The following is a 25,108-nucleotide window of genomic DNA, read 5'->3' as shown; positions in this document are numbered from 1 at the left end:
TCTGCCTGTTGTTAGCACACAGTTACAAGGAACTCCATACGCATTTCTCGGAAAGGCAAGCTTCTTAGAAAATTCGTCTTTGTCCGGCATCCCACCGTAAGACCAATGTCCTTGTGGAGCGGTAGCTTTTCCGAATTTCTTGCTGCTTTTGGTAGAGGCGCTGAAGCTACTCCTGACACTTAATTAAGAAACACTAATGATCATTTTTCTATAATTTTTAATGGAATAAATTTTCTACAAGTTACACCTCGTCGAGATTAATGACTATACATTAGTACTTATAACTCAGCTGCACTTCACTCTACAGCTCATATACGTTGAAATTTCAGATATTCCTTGCATCACAGACGTAGACGGGGCTCTAAATAAGCGTTAGAAATGATTCCTCGTTGGGGCGACAATTTGGTACTGCTTTTCCGACACATCTCTTGCATCTCTCCAAAGCTACGTTTACCTTGCTTGAACCAAGAATAGTTAATTGGCGGGAAAACCTGGGAACACCGAACCCATTACCCTTTTGTCTAAAGAGAAGCCCTCCCTGCTAGAGGGCCACGGTTACGTGTTTGAAACCTCTGCGTCCTATTTCTCAGCTGCGGGACAAAGAGAAAAGGATGGAGCCGTCGTAGGCACCTTTAGTCTGGGGTTCCGAGGGCCTTGGTCGTCCAGCAAAATTATTCTAGGCTTCGAATTCGGCCTTCCTAGTTCGTGCGCTTGAGGTTTGACACTTTAAAGGAGTACTGACACAATATTGAGGCACCTCAAAAGGGACATTTTTCGTTTCTACGGTGCGCACTATCAACGCTCTCCACACACCGGAGCAAGACAATGCGCATCAAATATTTTACTTTGATTTTAAAGTTTTCGTCACCCAGCATCTGCAAGCCAGTCCCACCGCAATGGAAATTATTAAGACCAGTCAACACTGTTCATTGTGTTAGCAAAATCTGCGTACTACATGCTGCCTAAATCGCAGAAATCACTGTCAAAGTATCTGGACGACAATTCACACGTCGTTGTTTACGTGAACCACGTGCGACTGACAGCAAACTGACAACTGTTGCTGGTATGTGGCTAGTTGCATTCTTCCCGTGACGCCAGACTTGTGTTCACACCTCATTGCGAGGCCGCCCCCCGGGATGCCGAAACCGAAATTACTATTTTATGGTAGCAGTAATTAAAATATATTCAATGCATTCCCAAGCACTAGGACACTCTTTTTAGGGTTCTCGACACCCGTGTTCTTGTATATAGCAACAACCCGAAAACATGAAAAATTCGCGTCAGTACTCCTTTAAATTCTCTTAGTCACTTCTTTTTCCCTTTATTGTATATTTTGCTATGCCATATTTGACAAGGACACGCTATATTTTCCTCTAATTGTTTTCAGAACATGATGGCTTATTCATTCTTTTGATATTTCTCGATCGAGGCTTTCCTTTACATTACTAGATTACCAGCCCACATGCAATGTGTTACACCACCCACTTCGGGACACGCCACGCTACTCTATTGGTCATGGTGTTCGTCTGCTTACCCGAAGACCGCGGGATCGAATCCCGGCCGCGGCGGCCGCATTTTCGGTGGAGGTGAACATGCTTGAGACCCATGTACTTTAAATTAGGTGCACGTTAAAGAACCCCAGGGGGTCGAAATTTCCGGAACCCTCCACTACGCCATCCCTCATAATGATGTCTTGGTTTTTGGACGTTAAACCCCAACAGTTATTATAATTACTCACAACGGAGAAAAAAGAAATTTGTGTGCCATAATTTCATTACTGTATTTATTCATTACAGCCTAAGTGTGGTTTTGTGCTGCAGTCTCGCAGATGCAAATTTCCTTTTGTGTAACTCCTTCTCTACCCAGCGCGATTCGGTAGAACTGTTTTAAAGACAATATCGTGCGATGGTTTTGACGGCGCACCTAATCTGTTCGTAGCCTTCTAATGTGTTTCATCATATTTAAGAAGAGGAGCGTCTTTTGAATTGTCGACATTCGCACAGAAAACTAATCATGCTTGAAAAGAAAGGCTTAAAGTGCGATTTACCTTGTAGCCTTTCAGGGCACCGTTCTTGCGTATAGGTGGATCCCATTGTATCCTCATACTACTCTCGGTCTCTTCGGATGACCAGATGCTCGCCGGAGCGTCAGGCACTAGCAATGGATAACAGTCATGTTATATGTCGCGTTAATTATGAACATCAAAGCGGAAGCGCGTACATGCTAAGAAATTTCGGATATTGCATCTTCGGCATTTAGTGAAACTTGAAGGTATTAGACTACCTCAAGACAATAAATGCACCTATGCAGTCTTGCTACCGAGTTACAGCAATGTATATTCAGGAGCAGCTGTAATTCTATGCTTCAGTATGTCAGGGGTCAAAATTTATAAGGAGTGGTCAAAGTATATGGAAAGGAAACAAGGTTAAACTGTAAAGCAATTGATCACTGCTGGCGTTGGGATTGTAATGGCAGAGTGCGTGTTGTTCTGGTTTTGTATGTACGTGCAAGTTTTTTAAGGGTCGGAGCGCGGGAGAAAAGTAATTACGAGAGCGACTATTTTGTGTGCCATACCTAATATATGCGCGTCGTTATTTTCTTCCGCAGCGGTACAGCTATGGATCGTGAAATCGGTCGAGTGAATCGAGAGCCCAGCATCGGGTCCGAGTGCGACTATCAAGGGGTGAGCTAGATTTATCCACTAATTCCCTGCATTTTCGCATCCGCCTCTATCTCGCATTCTGGATATAGGCCATTACAACTAACTTGTCTTCATTCTAAAAAGACAGGGCTTGCAAACACGGACACAAGAAAGAAGTCAATACACCACAAACGTGTTTGTGGTGTCCTGACTTCTTTCTTGTGTGCGTGTTTGCACGCCCTGTCTTTTTAGAATAAATACTTACCAACTAGCTCAGGTCTCTGTTATTCTAACTTGCCTTCTCCGGCGCTCGTATGGGCTGCGGCCCAGAGGAACTGGCCGTCGCTTGACATATGCACGGGGACATAGGGTCTTATTCCTTGGACTCGTCATCGTCCCGCTGTATTCCCTGTTTGCCCGGCACGTGACGTACCCAGTAATTTGTAGCATTACGCATATCGTCCTTGCTAAGGGTCCTGCATGGAGCTTACGTTTTACATTTGAATAATTTTCTACTAAGACTTGCATAGAAAATATTACACTTCTCTATACGAGTTTTCTGCCAAAAAGACTCGAATTTCTAGGATTAAGAGCAATGCGTTTATGCAAGCGTGGAGTTGACGCTGTGCCTTATCCAACCGTAAACTTGGTCTCCATCATCCCATTGCACTTCAGAAGTGAAGACATATAGCCGGGCTTCTCGGTTCAATGATTATTTAGCGATGAACATCTTACAGTGATTAGGATCAGAACGTATACACACCGTTCGTTTCACTGTTAAAAGTTCCTGCACGAATCCTGGCAAATTAGGCTCACACCACCTTGTCTTTTAACGAACCTTTCCATTCACTTCGTTCTCCCGTTCTATTCTCTCTATCTCTCTTTCTCCTTACACAGACTCACTTACCCTAATTGTTACGCGATTCAATCAGGCTTGCCATCAACTCAGTGCATTTCGTGCGAACCATGTACACCTGCCATAAAATCTGAAATGCGACTCGGAAACTATCACAATAGTGTATACAACGACCATACTATCGCCTATCAAACATGACATCTTTAACATTTCGCTTAAACCAGACCACTCAGAAATCTCTACAGGTCAACCCCCCCCCCCCCCTGGTCAAACACCACACTCTGCACAATTTGATCGTATCTTTTACGTGTTATTCAAGGGCATGTGGCCCTGTAGTGTATATATTTCTCGTGAATTCAAAGGCTGTGCCTGCAAGATTTTTTATTACGTGTAGCGACTGCGACGTTCTTCGAGAAGATCAAGAACGCACGCAGGGCCGCATACTCACCCGAAGCCTTCGTTGTAAAGTTGTCGCAAATGTCATTTCCGAATCCGGCACTGGTTTTTGCTTCGACGCAGACCAAGTACGTCGACCCCGGAATCAGATCACGCAGGTAAAACTCTGGTGATGCCGAGATGTTCAGCAAGTCGGACTTCGGTAGCCACGAGTTCGCCGGGATACCATTGAACGTGTGAGACAACGAAGAGTTCAACTGCGCAAGGAGAAATGATAGCCGGTCGAAGACTTCCGTATCGACTACGTTGGGGGAAATAGCGACCCTACAAGAGGACACCACGCGATCGCTTAATTGAGAACGTTACTCCTGATATTTTTCGGAGGAGTCATCCGTGAAGTAGACGACGAGGGTTGCAATGTGGGCTTTTTGGTGAATCATTTCAACAGCTTTGATATAGCGCGAAACGACACATAGACATGGAAAGACACATAAGTGCGCCCTTCAACTAGAGGCTGAGCCGGCCTCGAAATGTAGAATTAGCTTTTAAAAAACCTGGGCTGGAGTTTCGTCGTTTGCTTTAAACGACGGGTTGGAGAGTAACGGCCTCGCAAATTGGCGTATCAGAGTTCTTATCGTGAAAACGTTCTAGCTCCAGTCATATTCACATTAGCTTTGGCTAAATGATCAGCCTCATGTTTGATTGTCAATTTTAGATATTTTGGGTACTGACGCTGCAGAACTGCAGTAACGTTGGTGATGGGTTGCTTCTTTGATTTATCCCAGTCAACGATCTATAGTATAGTAACAACCTGTAATGAACAGTCCAAATTTTTTCGTCTAATTATGTTAAAGAAACTCATTCATGAAAAATTGCCATCTGCTAGTCCTAAGCAAAAAACAACAAGAAAATCCATACTGACTTCTTTGAAAGAAGAGCATCTTAGAGAATGACGGATTCGTCTTCATCCGGGATTCCTAGCTGGGACCAAGGTTTTCCGGAGTAGTGGCCTTACCGATGTTCTTGTAGCTTTGTGATACAAATTCATGGATAGCAATCTTAAATAATTTGCAATAGTTTTTACACAAGACGTAATATGTTCATGTTATTGGCCATTTATAAAAAGAAACACGTCATCTTAGTGATTGACTTCCGCAGTAATAAATAACGCATACTTGAAACAGAACACAGCAGGCGAGTTACCTTGTAGCCTGTCAGAGCACCGTTCTTGCGGACAGGTGGGTCCCATTGTACCTTGATACTGCGCTCGGTCTGTTCGGATGACCATATGCGGGCGGGGGAATCGGGCGCTATCAATGGATAACAATAACGGTATCTGTCATGTTAATCATGCACGTCAGTGGGACACACATGCTTGCCAAGAAATTTCGGACTTGTCCGTTCATCATATTGTAGAACCTAAAGGCACTACACAAGCTTAACTGAATGGATCGATTATCCAGGTGAACTAAATTTCAATATATCACCAGAATTTCACGATGCTTCAAGCAAACGACGAAAGTACGCTCTCTTCAAACAATATATGCAGTGACGGAACTTGCTCGCAACTGTGCTACCATACTGCAATATTTCCAAGGTACGAGCGCTAAAGCCGTACATGAGAAGGTTGCAATGCGGCATTCTTCTCACGGTGCCAAATGAAATCAAAATGTGGCAAGGTAAAACTGAAACAAGTTTATGTGTGTTCACCTTGCAATAGAAATGCGTGTGAGTCCTAGTTTTACACTAACGTGCCGGTTTTTAAAAGGTGGCAGTGAAGGAGAAAAAGCGAATATGCTCGCAAATATTTTACGTGCTCTTCAACAAACATGTTCGCGCATAATCACCTTCAAAGTTGTACATTATGAAATCGGTGGTGTTATGTCAGTTCCCAGCACCTGGTCCGGATCTGCCTGCCCACTAGTATGCCAAATTTAACTAATTGTTCCTTTTAGCGTTTGCTTCCTCTTATACCTCGCATTCACAATATCAATCAGTATTACGCGATTGTATTCTGCTCTAATTATTCAAAGCTTGGGATATGTCACCTTTACTAGCTGTCCTACATGGAGGTTTCATTAACCTTTGAAAATAATACACAATAACCCCCATTTAAGATATTTTACTTCCCTATACGACCTTCACATTACAAGCAGACACATGCATATGATTTAGAGTTCTACACCGCCTGCGAGCGTGTAGTTCGGCTCTGTGCCGTGGTCCAGCCTTGAACCACGTCTTCATCGCCACGTCACACTTCAAGAGACTCCGTACGGTTGCGCTGTATTCTATTCAATGTGCTTCAGCCTTCGCAAAATTTGAGTCATGCTGAACCACGTGCACCTGTCGTAAAATACGAAGCACAACATGGAAACTTTCACCCCAGTGTCTAAAACTACCACACCAACACCTGACATGACATGCCTGACATTTACCTTACGCTTCAAGACCACTACTTAAGCTCGCATGCATAATAAGGAATAGTATAATTTGTAAATACATACAGTCTTACTCGACTTCTTGGAAACCATATGTCATTTTAATCAAGCCACTTCAGGAGTGCTTCCAGTTGCATCAGGAGCACCTCAAGGATCAGTGTTGTGGTCGTAATTACTTCTACTTTACACAAGAGGCCTTGTTAATGCATGTAAAAAAAGGCTGTATGCGAACTACTGTGTCATCCCTGTTGTTGAATCTACCAATGGTCACATGCAGCTCAAGAAGGGACTTCATGAACTTGTCATTCTCGCTATACATGATAAAGTCAGCAAACATTAGGCAAAATAGTGTGATGTCTATAACAACAGCATAAAAATTATTTCACTAGACAGTTAACTGATGTTAACATCCTATCATGCAACGCCCGCTAAAAACATCTTGATTTTCACATTCGCCGCGAAGTGCGCGAAAGTATTAAGCTGTGTGGTCAAACAGCCCAAATTGCTAACAAAGCAATGTCTGGACTGTGTCGCTTAAAACGCTCTCTTCGTAATTCATCACATGACATGAAATTCTTGACATACAAAGCTATCGTGTTACCTGCTCTTGAGTGCGATATTAATATTCGGTGACCCTTTGGTTGGGTTAATATTATTAAGTTGGAGATCAAAACAAATCGGTGCTTTTTTGTTTTTAATTCTTATGACAAGGTGTCGGACTCGAGATTGGTGGCAGATGCTAAACTAAAACAAACATCGCAGACAAATCAAAATCGAAATTACGTTTCATGTTTTAATTAGGTAAAGAACACCTCAACGATAATATATCTGTAGTTATGTGTATATTTGAACCTGTTACAATACTTGAGGACGCCATAGCCTTTCAATCGCTCCATTTCGTAAGGGGGCTGAAGATTTAAGCGTTCTCTGCTTCTGCTAACGATTATTAAAATGAATGCCTCATATACAGATGCTGTTGAAGCATGCAATAAAGAAACGTTCCCGTCATAGCTACCCATTTATTATGTAAATTTCATTGTCTTCATTTTAAGTGTATTTAATAGTATTTAATTTAAGCCAGTTATATTGATGCTTCCTTCGTCTGAAAAAGTTGATACCACTCTTTCTGTACAACATCATTTTATGCTTACCGAATCATTGTTTCCCACTCAGCAATGACTCGCGTGGAGTCAGCAGCATTAGTCTAAGTAAATTAAATAAATAAATCAGAACGCTCAGAAACATCTATACACAGAAGCAACAGAGCAATGCCGCACATTCTCGAATATGAAAACTTCTATCGCGGAAATAAAGCTCTGGTCTAACACCATCCTGTGCAAAATTTTCGCATGCTTTTCCGGCTCAAAGGTGTGTGCCACTGCAGTGTATTATCTTTCTCGTCGTTTCAGACGATGTACCTTCTATATTTTTAATTACGAGTCGTGAATGCGATATTCCTCGACAAGATCGAGAACCATCGCGTGGTTGTACACTCACCCGAAACTTTCGTGGTAAAGTTATCGCAGATAGCATTTCCGAATCCGGCACTGGTTTTGGCCTGGACGCAGACCAAGTATGTTGACCCCGGAACCAGACCTCGCAGGTAAAACTCTGGCGAGCCCGAGATATTTAGCAGCTCGGACTTCGGCAGCCGTGATTCGGCCCGGATATCGTTGAATGTGTGGGACAGGGAAGAATTCAACTGCGCAAGAAAAGGTAGACTCTCGTGCACTTACACATCGACCGCGGTGGTGGGAATTGTAACGGTGCAGAGTACAGTAAACGATCACCTAAATACGCTACGCCTAGTATTCTTCAAAGCAATCATGTGTGAAATAGATAGCGTATTGGCCTGAAAAGGGTGGATTTGATTTTAAAGAAATTTTGGTTATGGTGTCGTATTTATCTTTACGATGTACGGGTTGAAGTGTTACGGCTTCACAAACTGGTCGATAAAAGTTGCTACGCTGCAAACGTTCTAATTACGAACCGTTTCACATCACCTTTCACTTACGCATCAATCTCAGGTTTTATTGTCAATTTTTGATACTCGTGTGGGCTCACGTTGAAACAAAGCGATGGCATTACTGACGGGTTGTTTGAGTTTTCCGAGGCAGTGATTTGTACTATGTAAGGACCTGAAATGAGCATTTGTTTATTGTCGTTCGATTGCACTAAACACTAATAATTGCGAAAGGGAAACTTTCCATGAAACCATTTTTAGCACGAAGCTGAAAAAAAATTACACCGATTTCTCTTTCAGAAATGCTTCTTATGTAAAGAAAAAATCGTCTTTCAAGATTTGGCCAATGAAGTCCTGTGTTCTAACGCGGAATGAACGGTTTACCGGACCGGTTTCTTTACCAACTTTTTCTAGCCATATGCAGATGTCATAATAATAATAATAATAATAATACCTGGGGTTTAACGTCCCAAAACCACGATATGATTATGAGAGACGCCGTAGTGGAGGGCTCCGGAAATTTCGACCACCTGGGGTTCTTTAACGTGCACCTAAATCTAAGTACACGGGCCTCAAACATTTTCGCCTCCATCGAAAATGCAGCCGCCGCGGCCGGGATTCGATCCCGCGACCTGCGGGTCAGCAGTCGAGCGCCATAACCACTAGACCACCGTGGCGGCAGCCATATGCAGATGTCATAAAATTTCTTTGTAAAATATACAGTGAACTCTCAATTGAGTGAACTTCAAGGGACCCAAGGAAATAGTTCACTTAACTGAAAGTTCACTAAACTGAATATTCACTAAAATATGGAACAGCATTGGGCACAGCAGACATTAGAGTCAAAAGTGTGAAATGCAATTTATTTTGAAAAGAAATCTGTAATTTTCATTTGGACTGGTGCCCTTAAAGCGCAAGAAGAGACAAAGCTTTCCAGAGAGTCTACGTTTCTGTGCACTGCCTCTGGCACAGCTTGTTGCCGAGACACGAAGTCTCGCAACTTTCTAACATACGCTACCGCCTCGGCTAGAGTTACAGGATTTGAACCTGCCTCAGCCGTTACGACTTCCATGTCGCACTCTTCTTCTTCTGGTTGATGTTACAAGGGCGCACGGTGCGTGGAATGCGCTGTTGTTTCACGAAATGAAGATGGCCGCACAGTACCGATGATGCCGATGAGACAGACAAAAAAAAAGAAAGGGCGAACTGATGCGCACGTGGCTCGTTTTCGTCACCCGCACGGCCGCTTTGCCTTGGCGGCGCTGCATGCACAAGCGATGTCGCGCCACCGCCGATGGATGGGCGATTTAGTGGCGGCTCGCATCGGCTATGCCAGTGCTGCAGTGCACAAAACTTCATTGAATTGATTTAAAAAATGAGCCTGGGTCCGCGGATCAAGTTCGTTCAACTGAAAAATTCACTATTCTGAAATTCGCTTAACTGAAAGATTTTTGCATAGAATGCATAGGAAAATTGCCGGTGATTTTCTACAAGTTCCTTATTCTGAAATATTCGTTAAACCGACGTTCGTACAAGTGAGAGTTTACTGTAATTGAATTCGATTATTAAACACATTAGTATATTCTTGTGTTATAAATTGCACTTCAAGTTACGGCTGGCCGAAAGTAATTTATTGCATTACTGTTAGTTTTGAAACGCAGTAAACTTACCTTGAAATTACATTCACATAGCTTTGATGCTGACAAATTTTTAAACAGGGATGTGTGCTGGAGCCTACTTTTCCACAAGCGGACTTGCCTTCTTTAAGGCTGCAATTGATCAGTTGCAGCCTTGGACAAGGCAAGTCCGTTTTGCAGCCGAATGGGGCTTGTACAACAATATCGTGGATGGCACTTTTCTATCGTCAAACTCTCACTATACATCGTGGGATTCGGTAGAACAGTTTTACCGAAAATATGCTGCAGATATTTTTACACCGTGTATAATCTTTTCACTGCTTGTTAAATAGATTTACCATGTACAAAAAGAAATCTGTTATCTTATACTCGGCATTCACAGTGACAACTAATCATGCTTTAAGAAGAAGACTCCACGTGTGAGTTACCTTGTAGCCTGTCAGAGCGCCGTTCTTGCGCACAGGTGGGTCCCATTGTATCTTGAGACTGCTCTCGGTCTGTTCGGACGACCATGTGCTGGCCGGAGCATCAGGCACTATCAACGGATAACATTCACATTATATCTCGTGTTAATTATGAACGCCAGCTCCGAATTACACGCATGTCTCGAAATTTTGTGTACTTCATCTTTTTCATTTTATAGAACTTTTAGAGACACCACCTATAGAAAATTTTGCAGACATAGCTATTAAGAAATCTATGACAATATCTAGGCCGACCTTCCAGAAGTTTCAATTAACAACGACGAGAGAAAACTGCCTTCAAGCAACAGACCTAACGAAGAAACTTGGTCGTATTTTTGCTACCAAGTTACAGCAATCTTTATTCAAGTCTAGAGTGGTGATCGGAAGGTGTCGTCCGACATTCATCGGCAAAGGGCAGAGTGAATAATATGGGTGAGGCCAACGACCGGACCCAACGTCACAGAAAAAGGCTGTGCAAGCGCTACTGCGCTTTCTGCGTTCAACCGGTCTCTCAGAACGGCTCTGACTGGAACGTCTTGCGTGTGTGTGCATGTTTTTAAAGATGATAGTCTTTCTTGGGATACTTAAACGGAGAAATTTTGGTCTGTCTTTCTGTTTGTCGGCACGTCACTCCATTCAGCCACTTGGCTAAAGTTGAACCACTTGCCCAAGGGCCAGCCATCTTGAACGGCTGACCAGGTTCATACTTGTGTACATTCTCGATCAAAAAGCAAACATTACGCATATCTGAGGCGCACCATGACTAGGTAAGTATCAGGTGGTGTGTTCCTTTAATAGAAAATGCATACATACGTAATTCTAAAGACCCTAGTTTCTAAGCTGCGCTGAAAATGCGACTGCGCTGAAACTTGTCTTCCTCCGTGCCCTATGCACGAGGTAATTGCTGTGTTTCGGTTTCGGTTCTGTATTGCACTGTACAAATGCCATGGGGCGCCGCTCTGGCATTCCTGTTTTACCCAAGCGACGTGTAAATAAAAGAGTGTGTGGAGAGTACTCGAGTGCGGACGTTTCTTCTGCTTCGGGGCTTCGCACCAAACCGCGTGTTCGGGCTGGCTGGCGTCCCCGCCGGTCGCGTTGGTCACCGCCGGTCTTCGCCTGCTGCTGCGCCGGGACTACCAGCCCGCAACACAGCACTCATGTTTTCCGACGTATTGCCATATGGCGTCCATATCTCACGCAGCGCCTTTTCTATCGTCTTTAGACGACATTTGCAGCGAAGCACGCAGAAACACGGCCATTTTTTTTCGTTTTCATGTTATCTCTCTCTCTCTCTGTCCTCTTTCTTACCCCTATTTCCCCACCCCTGTGCAGGGTAGCAAACCGGTCACTCGAGCCAGGTTAGCCTTGCTGCGTTTTCTTTCCATCTCTTTCTCTTTCTCTTTTGGTGAGAAGGTTATACTGTAACAAATTTATGTCTGTTCTTCAGAATTGTGATGGCAGAGTACGCGTCGTTCTGATTTTGTATGCACCCGTAATTTTTTAGGAGCTAAGAAAGGCGGCGAAGGTGAGTATTTTGTGGGCCTAATACAAAATGAGCCATTGCATAATCCAATTAGCTGTTTTACTGTTATACAGCTGAACATTGGCGGAGTTACCTGAGTGCCCAGCGTCGTACTTGAACCCCTCTACCAAGAGATGAGGTAAATTTATCCGTTAACTCATTTCATCATTATCCTCCTCATATGTTTGTCATTGCCCATGTCGGCCATTACCATGCACTGGTGTTCTCCCGCGGTCGTGAGAGCTGCGCCCCACGGGAAGGTGCCGACGCTAGACATCAACACGTCGACATAGGTTCCTATTTTTCCCTTCGTTAACATCGCACCCTATTACCCGCATTGCGCACCGGTCACTCTACACAATAACTCATACCCTTCCCTATATTTACCTTCTAGAAACTATCCTAGAGGGAGTTAATCTTTCGTCTTTCAAGAAATTTGCACAATAATTATCATAGCAAATTTTTCACTACGCTAAAAAGTTCCATGTCAAAAACACTTTTATAGGACATAAAGATATCCACCCCCTCCAAGCGTGGAGTTTCACAAAGCACCGTGTTTCAAGCCTAAACTTCCTCTACATCGATCTATCTCGCTTCACAAGAGAAGACATGCAGCCTTCCATCTCTGTTCAGCGATTCCCTACGGATGAACATTTTAAAATGACTATTATCACAGCGATTATGCACCAGTCAAATTGCTGTTAAAAAGATCCTGCACAAATCCTTGCAATTAAATTCTATATCACCAGAAATCGCGTCGCTAACTTTTATATTCGCTTATTTCTCCAAGTCTAACGTCTCTTCTTTTTCCACTCAAATAGGCTCTGTACCTTAACTGTTTCTCGATTTAATCGAGTGCGGCCTACAATCAAATCGTTTCACTCTGAACTGCGTACACCTGCCGTAAAATACGACGTACGACACGGAAAGTTTCACAGTGATGTCCAAAAATGAGCATACCATCGGCTGAAAAGCATAAGAACCTTAACATTTACCCAAAATCACACGAGTCCATAACCTCCGTACATAGAGACAACTTACTCATACCGCACTTTCTTTTATAAAATAGAACTTCCATTGCAAGTATTGCGTTCTGGTGTAACAACCCGCTCTGCAAAGTTATAGGATACTTTTTTCTTGTCGCTCAAGAGAAGTGCATCTGTATTGTGTTAACTATCTCGTGATTTCAAAAGTTGTGCCTACCACATAATTATTTGCGAGTCGCGGCTGCGATATTCTGCCACAAGATCGCGAACCAGGGCATTGTCGCGTACTCACCCGAAGCCTTTGTGCTGAAGTTGTCGCAAATGGCATTTCCGAATCCTGCACTGGTTTTAGCTTCTATGCAGACCAAGTACGCTGACCCCGGAACCAGACCTTGTAGGGTAAACTCTAGCGAGTCCGAGGTGTTTAGCAATGCCGACTTCGGGAGCCAGGAATTCGCAGAAATGCCATTGAATGTGCGGGCCAGAGTAGAGTTCAACTGCGCAAGGAGAAATGATAGACGGTCGAGGACTTCCACATCAATCTCGTTGGTTGTAATAGCAATCCCGCAAATAAAGGCTGAACTGACCTCAAAATGTGTGGATTAGCTTTTAAGAAACATCGGTTGGTGTTTTACCGCTTGCTTTAGATTGTACAGGTTGGAGAGTAACGGCTTCACAAAATGACGTATCACAGTTGCTACCGTGAAAAAGCTCTAGCTCCTGGCACAATCACATTAGCTTTGACTGAAGGATCAGTCTCAGGTTTGACTATCGATTTTAGACATTCCTAGATGCTGATGTTGGGCAAAGCAGTTATATTTGCGATGGGTTACTTCTTTGCTTTATCCGAGGCAACTATTTATACAATGATAACAACATGTAATGAGCAGTACTAATTTCTGTCCTTCAAATATATTAAACAGATGTGTTCACGGAAAGTTGTCACCAACCCGTCTTATCAGTCTTAGCAAAAAGCTTCAAGGAAATCCATACTGATTTCTCCGAAAAAAAGAGTTCCTTAGATGACAAGGAATTCGCTTCATCCGGGACTCGTAGCCGGGACGAAGGTCTTTCCGGAGCAGGGGCATTACCGATTTTCTTTGTAGTGTTCTGATACAAACTCTTCGATAGCAGTCTGATATATTCTTTCATGCTTTTTTACGCCATACGTGATATGTCAATGCTCTTAGTCATTTCAAAAAAGAGACACGTCCTCTTAATGTTCCACATTCACTCAACAATTAATAGTGCTTGAAAAAGTAGAAAACATGCGAGGTACCTTGTAGCCTGTCAGAGCACCGTTCTTGCGGACAGGTGGGTCCCATTGTACCTTGATACTGCTTTCAGTCGGTTCCGACGACCAAATGCTTGCGGGGGCATCGGGCACTATCAGTGGATAACAATAACGTTATCTCTCATGATAATCAAGCACGTCAGTGGGCAATACTTCCATGCCGGGAAGTTTCGGACATGCCCGTTCATCATCTTTATAAAAATTAAAGGCACTATACAAGCTTAACTGAATAGATCGGTTATTCAGATAAACTATGCCTCACTATATCAGCCGAATTTCATGATGCTTCAAGTAAACGACGAGCGAGTACTGTCTTCAACTTGGTTGCAACACTGGTTCCGATTACCAGGAATGTTTGTCTCGTACAAGCGATAAAGCCGTGCATGAGGAGGTTACTAATCAACATTCTTCTCACAGTGCCCAACAAAAAGAAAATGTGGCAAATAAACTGAAAGCGATTTATGTGTGTTAGCCTTCCAATGGAAATGCAAAGTGCGTGTGTTGGAAAGCGGAGAGAAGAGCAGGCGCGAGAAAACCAAAAAGACACGCACTTTGCATTTCCATTGGAAGGCTAACACGCATAAATCGTATTGTTTCTTCCCTCCTGTGGCATAAGCCTACAAGAGCGAAAGCGTTGCCACTAGCTCGCGCCACCACGATCCACAGAACGCTGTTCTTTTTCCCTGGACAACTGTCCACGAGTGGCGCGGTGCTACAATCCCAAAATTAAAAACAAGCCTAGGTTGCGCGGATAAGATGCAAACGCAGAGCGCGCAACGGTGCAGCATAGCCCGCATCTCGCATAATTTTAATTTCGCCCCTTTCGCCGTCCCGTGCGGTTCACCCAGTGTCGCGTGCGTTTGTATTCTGCAGCTAGTTTTGTGGAGAATTAATGCTGCATGGCGTAATCGTCTAAGGCAGCGCAAGTTCGCATCCCTGATCGCGCTCTTCGGATTTTTTATTCTGAAATATTTTTATTTGCGGCTTTTATGTACATATATATACATATACATATCCGGAACCTGACTGCGACGGCAAAAATCTGCCCAGAGTGTCCATATAATTGCTATCGCAATAATAACAGAAAGTGTCTTCACGTTTGTGTAAGCTCAGAGGTAGGTATTGATGGTCTACTTTTTCTACACTGAAGATCTGGAACTCATAAGAAGCTTCGCTTGAAAAACGAGCCTGTGTAGTGCTCGAACTTTGACGAACGAAGTGTAATTTAAAGCTGAGCCCCCTGTCACCAGTATATCAATTTTGTACAGTTGCCTGGCAACAATGATATTACTCTAGAAAATAATTGTGTGACAGAAGAACTTACCAGCAGAAGGCGTAGTGAAGTTCAAGAAGGCAAAGAATGGCGATCGACCAGCACCGTTACACGCGTACACCTCGGCTTGGTAGTGAGTGTAAGGCATCAGGTCACGGTAGGCCACCGACGTCCCAGAAACTGTGTTGTTGGTTCGCAGCTTGGTCTCCCAAGGGTCATCGCTGTACACTTCCACGGCGTAGGATGTAATCGGCCCGTTGCGTCGTTCACAAGGTACCTCGGCCCACGTTAACGTGTCGGTGTCCTGTGAAAATCTTGTGTACCGCAGCTGAGTTGGCACTCCCTCAGGAACTGCAGTAAAATCAGCATTTGTACGTTTTCCTCGGCGTTTTGTCGTGGCAGCAAATGGAGTAATTGAACGCGTATATCACGATCAAAAATAATGCAGCTGATTGTTTGTTTGTCCTTGTAAAAGGGATATGATTGAATGTTTGCCTTACCACATGTCGACACAGTGGGCTGTACGCTCAACACCATGACAGTTATCACTTTACCCGATGATATTTAGAGATTAAAAATGCCCTGGAGAATTTTACATAACCAGTTGGTGTTGGTGACAGCTCACTCGGGGTATTTATAAACCACTTGTTTAAACAAACACAACAAGAAACGAGCACCGCAACTAAAGCATATGTTTTGTTCTTGCTGTATGCATCCAGCCTTTCATGTCTTCGCTATTGCGAGTATCATAATCACGCAGTTGTTTTATATAGTTACAAGATGTTACAAATTAACTTGCAAAAGGAGATACTGCCGCACAGTGCTGCACAGGGACCTCTGTTAATTAGGGCAAGAAACAGAAGCAGTCTCAACACTATCAGACGCCTGTATCGTCATCGCCCGATGCTAAACGTGCACGTCAGGCATGTAACACCAAAATGACCTCACCTGCTTGGTCAGTTTCGAACGTCGTATTCTTCTCCGGGCCGTACTTGCTGGTGAGGGCGGTTATGGAGAGACGGTACTTGGTGTAGGGGTGCAGTGGCGTCAGGTTCACGCTGTGATGGGTCGGTGACACCATCACTGTCGTGTCTGGTTCGTTGAGCGCTTGACAGGGCTGTATAAGAAACGCCAGCGGCGTGTAGACGACGCGATAATTCCGAATAACGCCGTTCTTTTGTTCCGGTGGACCCCAAGAGATAGTAGCATTGCGAGAGCCACTCCGAAGAAGCTTAACGTTCGTCACCGCTCCAGGAGCTGCGTCGAGAGAATCAAGAACGCCACCATTAGCCCGAACCACACGAAGCACGCTATATGCGTACAGCTACGCGTTTGCGTTAGCGTACGCGACTCCGAGCCCTCGCGCAATGCATTGCGCGTAGCACGGTGTTGCTACCCCACACTCAGCAGAAGCAATCGTGTTTGCGCTTGCGCAGAGCATACTCTAAACTTCAATAGGGAACATGTTTGTATTAAATTTATCTGTATTAGAAGGCACTGTGATAAAATTGAGAAGCACACACACATTTAACGCACGAATTAGGGCGTTTTAGCAGTGACGCCCCACTTCCCAGCCCTACTCCTACAAGGTTTTCAAAGGCTTTCAATTTCAGCTCAATGGCTCTGTGGTTGACATATCTGAAACATACCGGTTAAGTTAATGATAATCATACTTGGGGTTCTACGTCCCAAAACCGCGATATTATCATGAGGGACGCCGTAGTGGAGGGCTCTGGAAATTTTGACCATCTGGTGTTCCTTAACGTGCTCTGACCTCGCACAGTACACGCGCATCTGGCATTTCGCCTCCATCGAAATGCGACCACCGCGGCCGGGATCGAACCCGCCACCTTCGGGTCAGCAGCCGAGCATCGTAACCGCTACGCCACAGCGGTGTACCTACCGGTTGTGAAAAGTAATAGAAAGCCGGGGGTGGGACACTTCTGAGGAAATAATTGTGAGAGAAGCATTTTCGGCAAGCTGGTAATTTTACTCATTGCGAACCTGCGTGAATGATAAAGGACTCCAGGTTGCGATGACATTTCGTGCCAAGGCATGCATAGCTTTGTGACCAGCGGACCAGCGGTTTGTGGATATGATATATTTCTGATCGTCTACCCAGAAACTGACTTACAATAAATTATTGAGAGCCCCCGTGGGAGACCTCAGGCCCGGTTGGTGAACGTTCTGCAGGACTATCAATAAATCAGTTAATAACCAACTCTGGAGGAAATTTTTCAAATAGCTTTGGAAATTACAATAATAAAATGATAGCGTTCCATGCAAAGCGTAACGAACAATCGTACTTGCTAATGGATCGACCTGACGAAACATTCGTCTAGGTGAAACAATCAAAAGGAACGTAAGTCGTAATGAATATAAACAAACATCGAGTTACTGTCGCAACCATAGAGAATAGGGAGGCCTACAGAAAAGTTGAGTGCGCATTCCAACGCTTCCAACTGTTTTTGTTGTGATCGCGTTGGAAACGATGTAATTCTTAAGCAATCTGCATATAATCCGTAAAGTTATGCTAAAGTCATACAGATCTAATAAAATGGCGTGCGGCACGTTTTAACAGTGAAGAGGCTAAGCATTCAAGCGTGCGAGTCGGCATTGCATTATATACGAGGATTACGAAACCTGCATTTGTAGGATGCAATAAATTACGCGCGTAATGCGCTATGTAACTCTATAGCGTTAAAAGCATTCTTCAGTACTCACCATCCTCGGCTGATGTCACATTCCATCTCTTGGTCCATGAACTGTACTTGTTGTCCGGTGTTCTTAGTCCGCAGTCGGATTGTCACTGCCATGAACGGAGTCGTCGGTATCCTATACATATCACCGGGCCTCGCGTTAGACTCGGTCAAGTTGAACTCCAGTGTCGTATCATTGATTTCGAGTACAACATTCACGCTCCAGCACTGCCAATACTCCATGCCAGGGTTCTGTGTTGAATGAACAGGCGAAAAAGTGGAAGAACAAGGTAGGGATTTCAATGGTAGAATTGCGGTTGAATAAAACCAGTGTTTTTGTTACAAAAGGATATCTTCAACATAAGCCGAAATTAGCGTACATTATCCAGGACTTACCGACACTAGCCAGTATTAGACAATAGTTTGCAAACACTATACACTCTATAAAAATGTTGGAAAACACTAGTAACTACAAGCAAATCGGTAGCAACAGCGGTTGTTACAGCATTTATTTGACCATTACTTACGTCTTCCTGCCTGTTTGCTTTAGTAGACAGTTAAAATTTGCACCAGTTGCTACCTTTTGCGTACCGTTACTAACGTTTTGCTATGCACCTCTTTACCATGAACGAAATTGTCATCACTGCCTAGTGTGCTAAGTTTGTTACTCGATTCATCTCGAAATATTACTTTTTAGCGGAACCGAACAAACAACACATCTACTGGATCAAGCGGAAAACCACATTTTCTTTTGCTCAAGTTAAGCAGTCGCAGCGTGTAAGCATCATTTCTGCTATTGCAAAAGCGGAGGACTAAAATGTGTAACGAAACATAGGGCAAGTGCTGTACGCTTTTGAATACATAATGTAAATGCCAAGAAATTGACAAAAAATGGGCTAAATTGCATGTCACTTTAGCAATAAGACTATATTGCAAGTGGCAGGTGCGTATAGCGTTCGCATATTCCTAGGTAGGGGTAAGTTTGTGATTTTCACGCAATTCACTGTTCCTGTGAATACTCATTTACACAAATGAGCAGTTGATGGCAATTCAGAGCCGACAGTGTATATTAGTGGGATGTGAATTTGTTTTTCAGCATGTTCTTGCACTTCCACAAGCCTTGTTGGAACTAAGTTTTCTCGATGTAGGTGTTGCTTATAATAATGGCATGCCCGAGACCCAACAGGAATCCTACTCTGCAGAAATTTTACAGCAGTGTTTATGCCTAAAAAAGTGATAGCGGTAGTTGGTTCCTCCTAATATTCGTGACCTCCGGATGGGAGGGAAAGGGTTAAAGACAGCTCTGATCGAGACAATGAAAAATGAGGAATTCTTGTAATAATTCAGTCACGTATTATTTCTGCATTTCGTAATAATGAAACATTTATACAAGACTAACAGCACTTCCACAATAAAAACGAAAGTGGAAGCTTGGTCTGAAACACTGTAGATCAGGCAGCACACTATTATGTCATGGATTGTAAGAGCAAATAACGGGCCTGAAGCAGCACCAGTTGCACCTGGACGTAGCTTTACTAGCTTTTTCCTGGTTAATGCATGAATTACAATCCTCACGGAGAGCCAATGCCACTTGCAGGGACCGAACCTGCAAATTTCGAATAACGCGTCCTATGTTCTACCAACTGGGCTACGGCGGCGGTCATCTCCACATCCACTTCATTGAGTATATCTGCGCATTTAAACCTGGCCGTTTTTGTCAGCGCCGATCGAGGCCATGGCGGCGAGTGTGAAGCACTCTTCTTCTGCCTGCTGGCGTCTGCGAAGTATGTTTTCGTCCACTTTGCGTTTTTTTTTTTTGAAATTTATATAATAATTTCTACAAATAACATCCCCTATACTTTCATTGGCATTTTTGTCTTTTAGTTCTCACTAATGTTGTGCCGAACAAACAAAAACGAGCGCTTAAAAATTCCCCTTCTTTCGTTCATTCATAGCGAGGGTCTCGTTCTGGCAGACTTGATGCCTTCAGGTAGTATGCGAGGGAATATTGGTCAGCTGCCAACACTTAAGACGATCACGTGCTACGTGACGCCAGGAGGCAGAAAAAGAGGGTTCCACACTCGGTGCCATGGCTACGATCGACCCTGACTAACACTCCGTGGTTGACATGCACAGATATACCCAATGAAGTGGTCGGGGGTGACAATCACCGTAGCTCAATTGGTAAAGCATCGGACGCGCTATTCGAAGGTTGCAGGTTCGTATCCTGCCGGCGACATGCTCTCTTTTCATCCACTTTACTTTCTTCACATTTATATCATAATTAATAGAAATAACAACCCATATACATTCCTTGGCATTAATGCATGTTAGTTCTCAATAATATGGTGTCTAACAAAAGACGAACGCTTAAAAATATTGCGTGAATAGCCTGCCTGTCAGCCCCGCCGACTTCGCGATTCCTACGAAAGAACACCACATAAAACCACTCAAAGAATGCATCGCGCATACGCTGCCTGGAGGACACTTTGCAACTTTCAGTTCTGTCATTAGCCTACATACCTGGCGGTGGCCGAACAGGAGCCCAAGAAATGTATATGTATTTTGTTTATATCGATACTTTTTTTATGTAGTCGCATGCTTCAAATGTGACAGAACTCATTATACACTGAGTATTTTTTTCCAAAACTCAAAACGCACTCCTTATAGGAGCAATAAAGTGGTTTACCGTCCACCTCACGATGATTTCGCTCGTGCTGCTGTTGCTTATGTCCACATTTTGAGGAGGCCGCAACGGTTCTGAAAAATAAAACAGTAGCTTTAAAAAGTTACATATGTTACAAATAATGCATTCACTCACCCCCACAAGCGGTTCTGAAACGCGTGACTTTTGCGCCACGTTCCCTGTACATGCCGTCTTGATCGATGACCAAGACACGCAGGTCGTAGTAGGTATCACTTCGTAGTCCCTTTACCGTTGTGGCATACACCATCTGCGTTGCTTCGACGACTGCGGTGCTCCAAGTTTCACTTTGCGCCTGTTTAATATTCAGCTACAATAAGACCTCAGTAAGGTAACAGTCTGGGCTTTTTGGTGTGATACTACTACACAAGTTAAATGCACAGAATACGAGGAAAGATAGAGGCTTGACCCACACGAGCGCAGTGCTCGTCTTCTGCGCATTTAGCCTGTGCCATAAGAAATGTCTCTACGGCTTAAAACTGCCTAAAACTACACACTCAGTAGTTAGGCGGCTGCCATTACATCGCGATTCGCCATGGTAGCTTACCAGGTAAGGTGTCGGTCTTAGAAGGTCGAGGAAGTGGGTTTGAATCCCGTGCTCGGAGGCCGCATTTGATGGGGGCGAAATGGATGAATACCCTCGTATACGTGCATTTGGCTGCATAGTAAAGAAGCCCAGTCAGCCAAAATTCGTGCAGAGGCCTCCACTACGGTGTGCCTTGTGGGGGTTTTGGCACGTAAAATTCTATCAGGTATAGCCATTTGCCTACAGTGAGAAAAATGAAAATTGTACCAAATTTGCCCGAACTTTTTTTCTCTGAACTTGTAGAGCTTTTTTTCTGAATAAAATGACACCATTCCACGGCTCTTTTTTTTTCCACTAATTGCGTAAAGAAAGATAACTCGAAGGTCGCTTCACCGCATGGCAATACATCGAGAAATGCCCAAAGCAATGAAAGCCAAGGCACATATGGCACAACATGGACAAGCGTGGTCACCTCGCGTCATGAAAGACAACCATGACGAGTATAGTCGTCATTGGTTTCATGTGTGACAAGTTTTTGTTAATGACGAGTAAAGTCATCATCGGTCATTTTGGTGTAAAATCTCATGAGGACTATACTCGTCCCCGGGGAGAAAGGGTTATTACCATTACTTTGAACCTTGTAAATATTGTATCTAAATATGTATTGCGTATTTCTGTGAAAATGCATTGCAAGTCCAGTTGCATTGAAGGGCGTTCTGAGAGCCTTTTACAAAGTGATGTTTGTAGACCCATTTCCGAAGGATAAGAAACAGGACATATTGAAATACGTAGGCCTACAATATATTTATAGCGAATTAATAGTTATATCGAAGTAAGGCATGGGATAAAACTTTGCCATCTAAGTTTTTGTGATTCTCGGGTTGCCAGAAGTTATCAGATCTCGCCACATTTTCGCTCCTTTTGTCTGTTTATCCATATAGAACTAATGCTACAATTATGGAGTTTGAACGCTTTCAAGCACAAATAACTCTTTGATTTCGCAGAACCTGAAAACCCGCTGCTCGAAAACTGGGTCGACACGATTGATCGAATAAAGCCTGACAGCTGATCCTTTCTCTTTAGAAATCATGCATAACAGGAAAGCGAGACGTGTCTTAGCAGAGACAGTTGCAGCTCTGCTCGATAATGGAGTCTTTTAGCAAGTTACGCAAATGCGGTACGCAAATACGGTAAGGCAGTACGGTACCGCTCCTCCTTTCCCTGTCGTTGAGCTGCCAAAGCACAACCAGCGGGAAAGGAGGAACGCTACCGTACTGCCTTACCGTATTTACGTACTGTATTTCCGTAACTTGCTAAGACTCCAATATCAAATCGAGGTGCGTCGAAAGAAGCACATGATTAAGGCGCTGATGCCCTGAAGAAATGTCGGCGTGAACTCATCGGCGAGAACCTTGCGCCATCTCGCGGGCAATGTGTAAAACAATTTCCCGAGGCGTTGACACAGCTCAGGGACGGTTGCATAAACTTGGCTGACCTTGAAGGTGAGAGGCGCGGAACCAGGTATTCTCAGTGTTTGTACCTGGAGGGGTGCAGCTATCTCTCTCATCGAACTTTCATTTTCATGATGTTAAAAACAAGAAAGCAATGATGTTATTAGTCTGCTTCATGTTTCACTTACGAAGTGCTTCAGTAATTGTTGTAAAAACGGGTTTAAATCAACGAAGTACGAGGACCTGTGCTTCCACTACACAGGCACGCACAAACACACAGTCCAGCTGCGTTCGTTGTGCTCCATTCTAGGTTTATTACAGTGACCATTTGTCACTGCTACATAAATGTCATATGCTTTGACGGCTTTGTGTAAATGTCACGCAACTGCTAATTAACAATGTTTTCAGTGTTTATGCTCGTATATCAAAGTGGGCATATAAATGCACAAGGAACAGAGCAGGCATTTGCCTGAAATTCGGTCACGACAAGTCACATCCTCACTGTAGAGGCGTGTTAAAAAAAACAGAAATGCTAACTTACCTTGTACTGAATCCAATACCTCACAGGATTTCCTTCGCCTGTATCTATGCCGTGGCGCCATGCACCAAATCGTACTGTTGCTTCTTTATTCGTTACATCACTCACAGTAGGCGCAGCGATGAGAAGGGGATAGCCTGAAATTTAAGCACGAAGAGATCCACAGTTTTACCACAGCTAGCGCTGTGGGAAACCTTTGCTCTTTCTAATGGAGAAGCCTGCGCATAAATATGGGACATCACCAAGTACCACGGGGGGTCAGAATCCAAGCCTAGTCTCCCGCTACAGCTTTCCACAAAATCATATTGCGATTTTGATACGTAAAACCACAAAAATGAGTGAATTGGCGGCAGCCTAATTTTTGTCTTCAGAAAAGTATAACTCACGAAGAGGTTCACCTATGTAAAACCTATGTTTTCCGAAGAGAAGATCCTCGGATCGTGGCCCTACGCATCGCAGGCCAGCAAAGCGACGCGAGCATTACTGCTGTTTTTAAAATCAACCGGCTTAAACGACCGCTTGTAGGCATTCAATGGACAGGTGCATATGTACCCTGACATTGCCTTCTTCCCTCTTCTTTCTTTCTTTTAATCCCTTCATCCCTTCCCCCCAGCGTAGGGTAGCAAACCGGACGCGCGTCTGGTTAACCTCCCTGCCTTTCCTTCATTTCCTTCCTCCTCCTAATATGTGGCATGGAAGCAAAGCAAAGAATACACTTTCTTCGAAACGTGCACGCATTCAATACATGAAGCAGCGCAGTAGAGCTGGCTTGTAAGGTGGCAATTGTGAATCCAGTGACACTTGATAAGAAACTGCTTAATGCACTACATATTTTTCTGTTTCTGCAATAAGCTCTTGAAGACACTTTCGAATTTCCTGCGACACTCTAATATATTTTAAATACGAAGCACATCTTAGTGAACCAAGGGCCTTTTAAGCGTTTCTATCTATCTATCTATCTATCTATCTATCTATCTATCTATCTATCTATCTATCTATCTATCTATCTATCTATCTATCTATCTATCTATCTATCTATCTATCTATCTATCTATCTATCTATCTATCTATCTATCTATCCAGCCGCCTACGTCTAGGCGCTCTTGTGGTTGTCTCCTTGACCTGGTATACACTAAAATTGGCATAGGAGCACGTGAGCGTACGGCGAACATGACTGTCTGGTCATGTGACAAATTAGGAGAAAGTCTGTAGTGTAGGTCATGGAACCCTTTCTTCCAGTCACGCGTTGCAGATGCCGGTATACGGCGGGCAAAGGTATGCGGGCATGCACCACATGTTGTTCACAGTTTCACATGTGTTTCACTACTTGGGAACGGCGAGAAATTTCGTTGGTAACTGGAACGCGAAAACGTTAAGTAAATCCGGCACGGCCGTCATTAACCCAATGAATCCAATAAATAATAGACAGGATCCCAGCAGGAATCAAATCCATGAATTCTGCGTGGCATTCGGGTATTCTTCCGCAGAACCACGCCAGGTCTTCATACTGTTTTGGAAAAAATGCTATGCAGGCGTCATGTCGGCGCAACGTCAATGGTGGTTGCAGTGTTGGCTATCTATGTTTATCACAGGACAATAAACATTACTTATGTACTCCGATGATACAGGCGTGATGTCGGCTTAACATCACTTGTGGTTCCAGTGTAGTCTAATAAACATTTCATTTGTATTCCTATGACTCAGCAAATCTACATTCAAG

General features: G+C 43.8%; 2 protein-coding genes across 2 annotated transcripts in view; both read right to left on the bottom strand.

Moving 5' to 3' along the window:
- Positions 1-18,313, bottom strand: part of LOC119405620 (phosphatidylinositol phosphatase PTPRQ-like) — a 98,635-nt gene extending 80,322 nt beyond the window's left edge. Inside the window, 9 exon segments of the mRNA XM_049419463.1 lie at positions 2,048-2,154; positions 3,946-4,150; positions 5,097-5,203; positions 7,829-8,033; positions 10,360-10,466; positions 15,522-15,821; positions 16,419-16,727; positions 18,195-18,261; positions 18,263-18,313. Of these exon segments, the coding sequence (XP_049275420.1) occupies positions 2,048-2,154; positions 3,946-4,150; positions 5,097-5,203; positions 7,829-8,033; positions 10,360-10,466; positions 15,522-15,821; positions 16,419-16,727; positions 18,195-18,261; positions 18,263-18,313 (1,458 nt within the window).
- On the bottom strand, positions 18,314-21,123 carry LOC125759942 (uncharacterized; the record flags this gene model as incomplete). The annotated part of the gene is made up of 3 exons (XM_049419462.1): positions 20,991-21,123; positions 20,859-20,929; positions 18,314-18,421 (listed from the first exon to the last, which is right to left on the bottom strand). Coding segments are annotated over exons 1-3 (312 nt in total), but the record flags the coding sequence as incomplete, so codon positions are not given.
- Positions 21,124-25,108: the final 3,985 nt, after the last annotated feature.

This window comes from Rhipicephalus sanguineus, chromosome 9 (genome assembly GCF_013339695.2).
Source record: "Rhipicephalus sanguineus isolate Rsan-2018 chromosome 9, BIME_Rsan_1.4, whole genome shotgun sequence".
Classification (NCBI taxonomy): Eukaryota; Metazoa; Arthropoda; class Arachnida; order Ixodida; family Ixodidae; genus Rhipicephalus; species Rhipicephalus sanguineus.
Note: the sequence above shows the minus strand (reverse complement) of the source record. Positions and strands in the feature narration are given on the sequence as shown.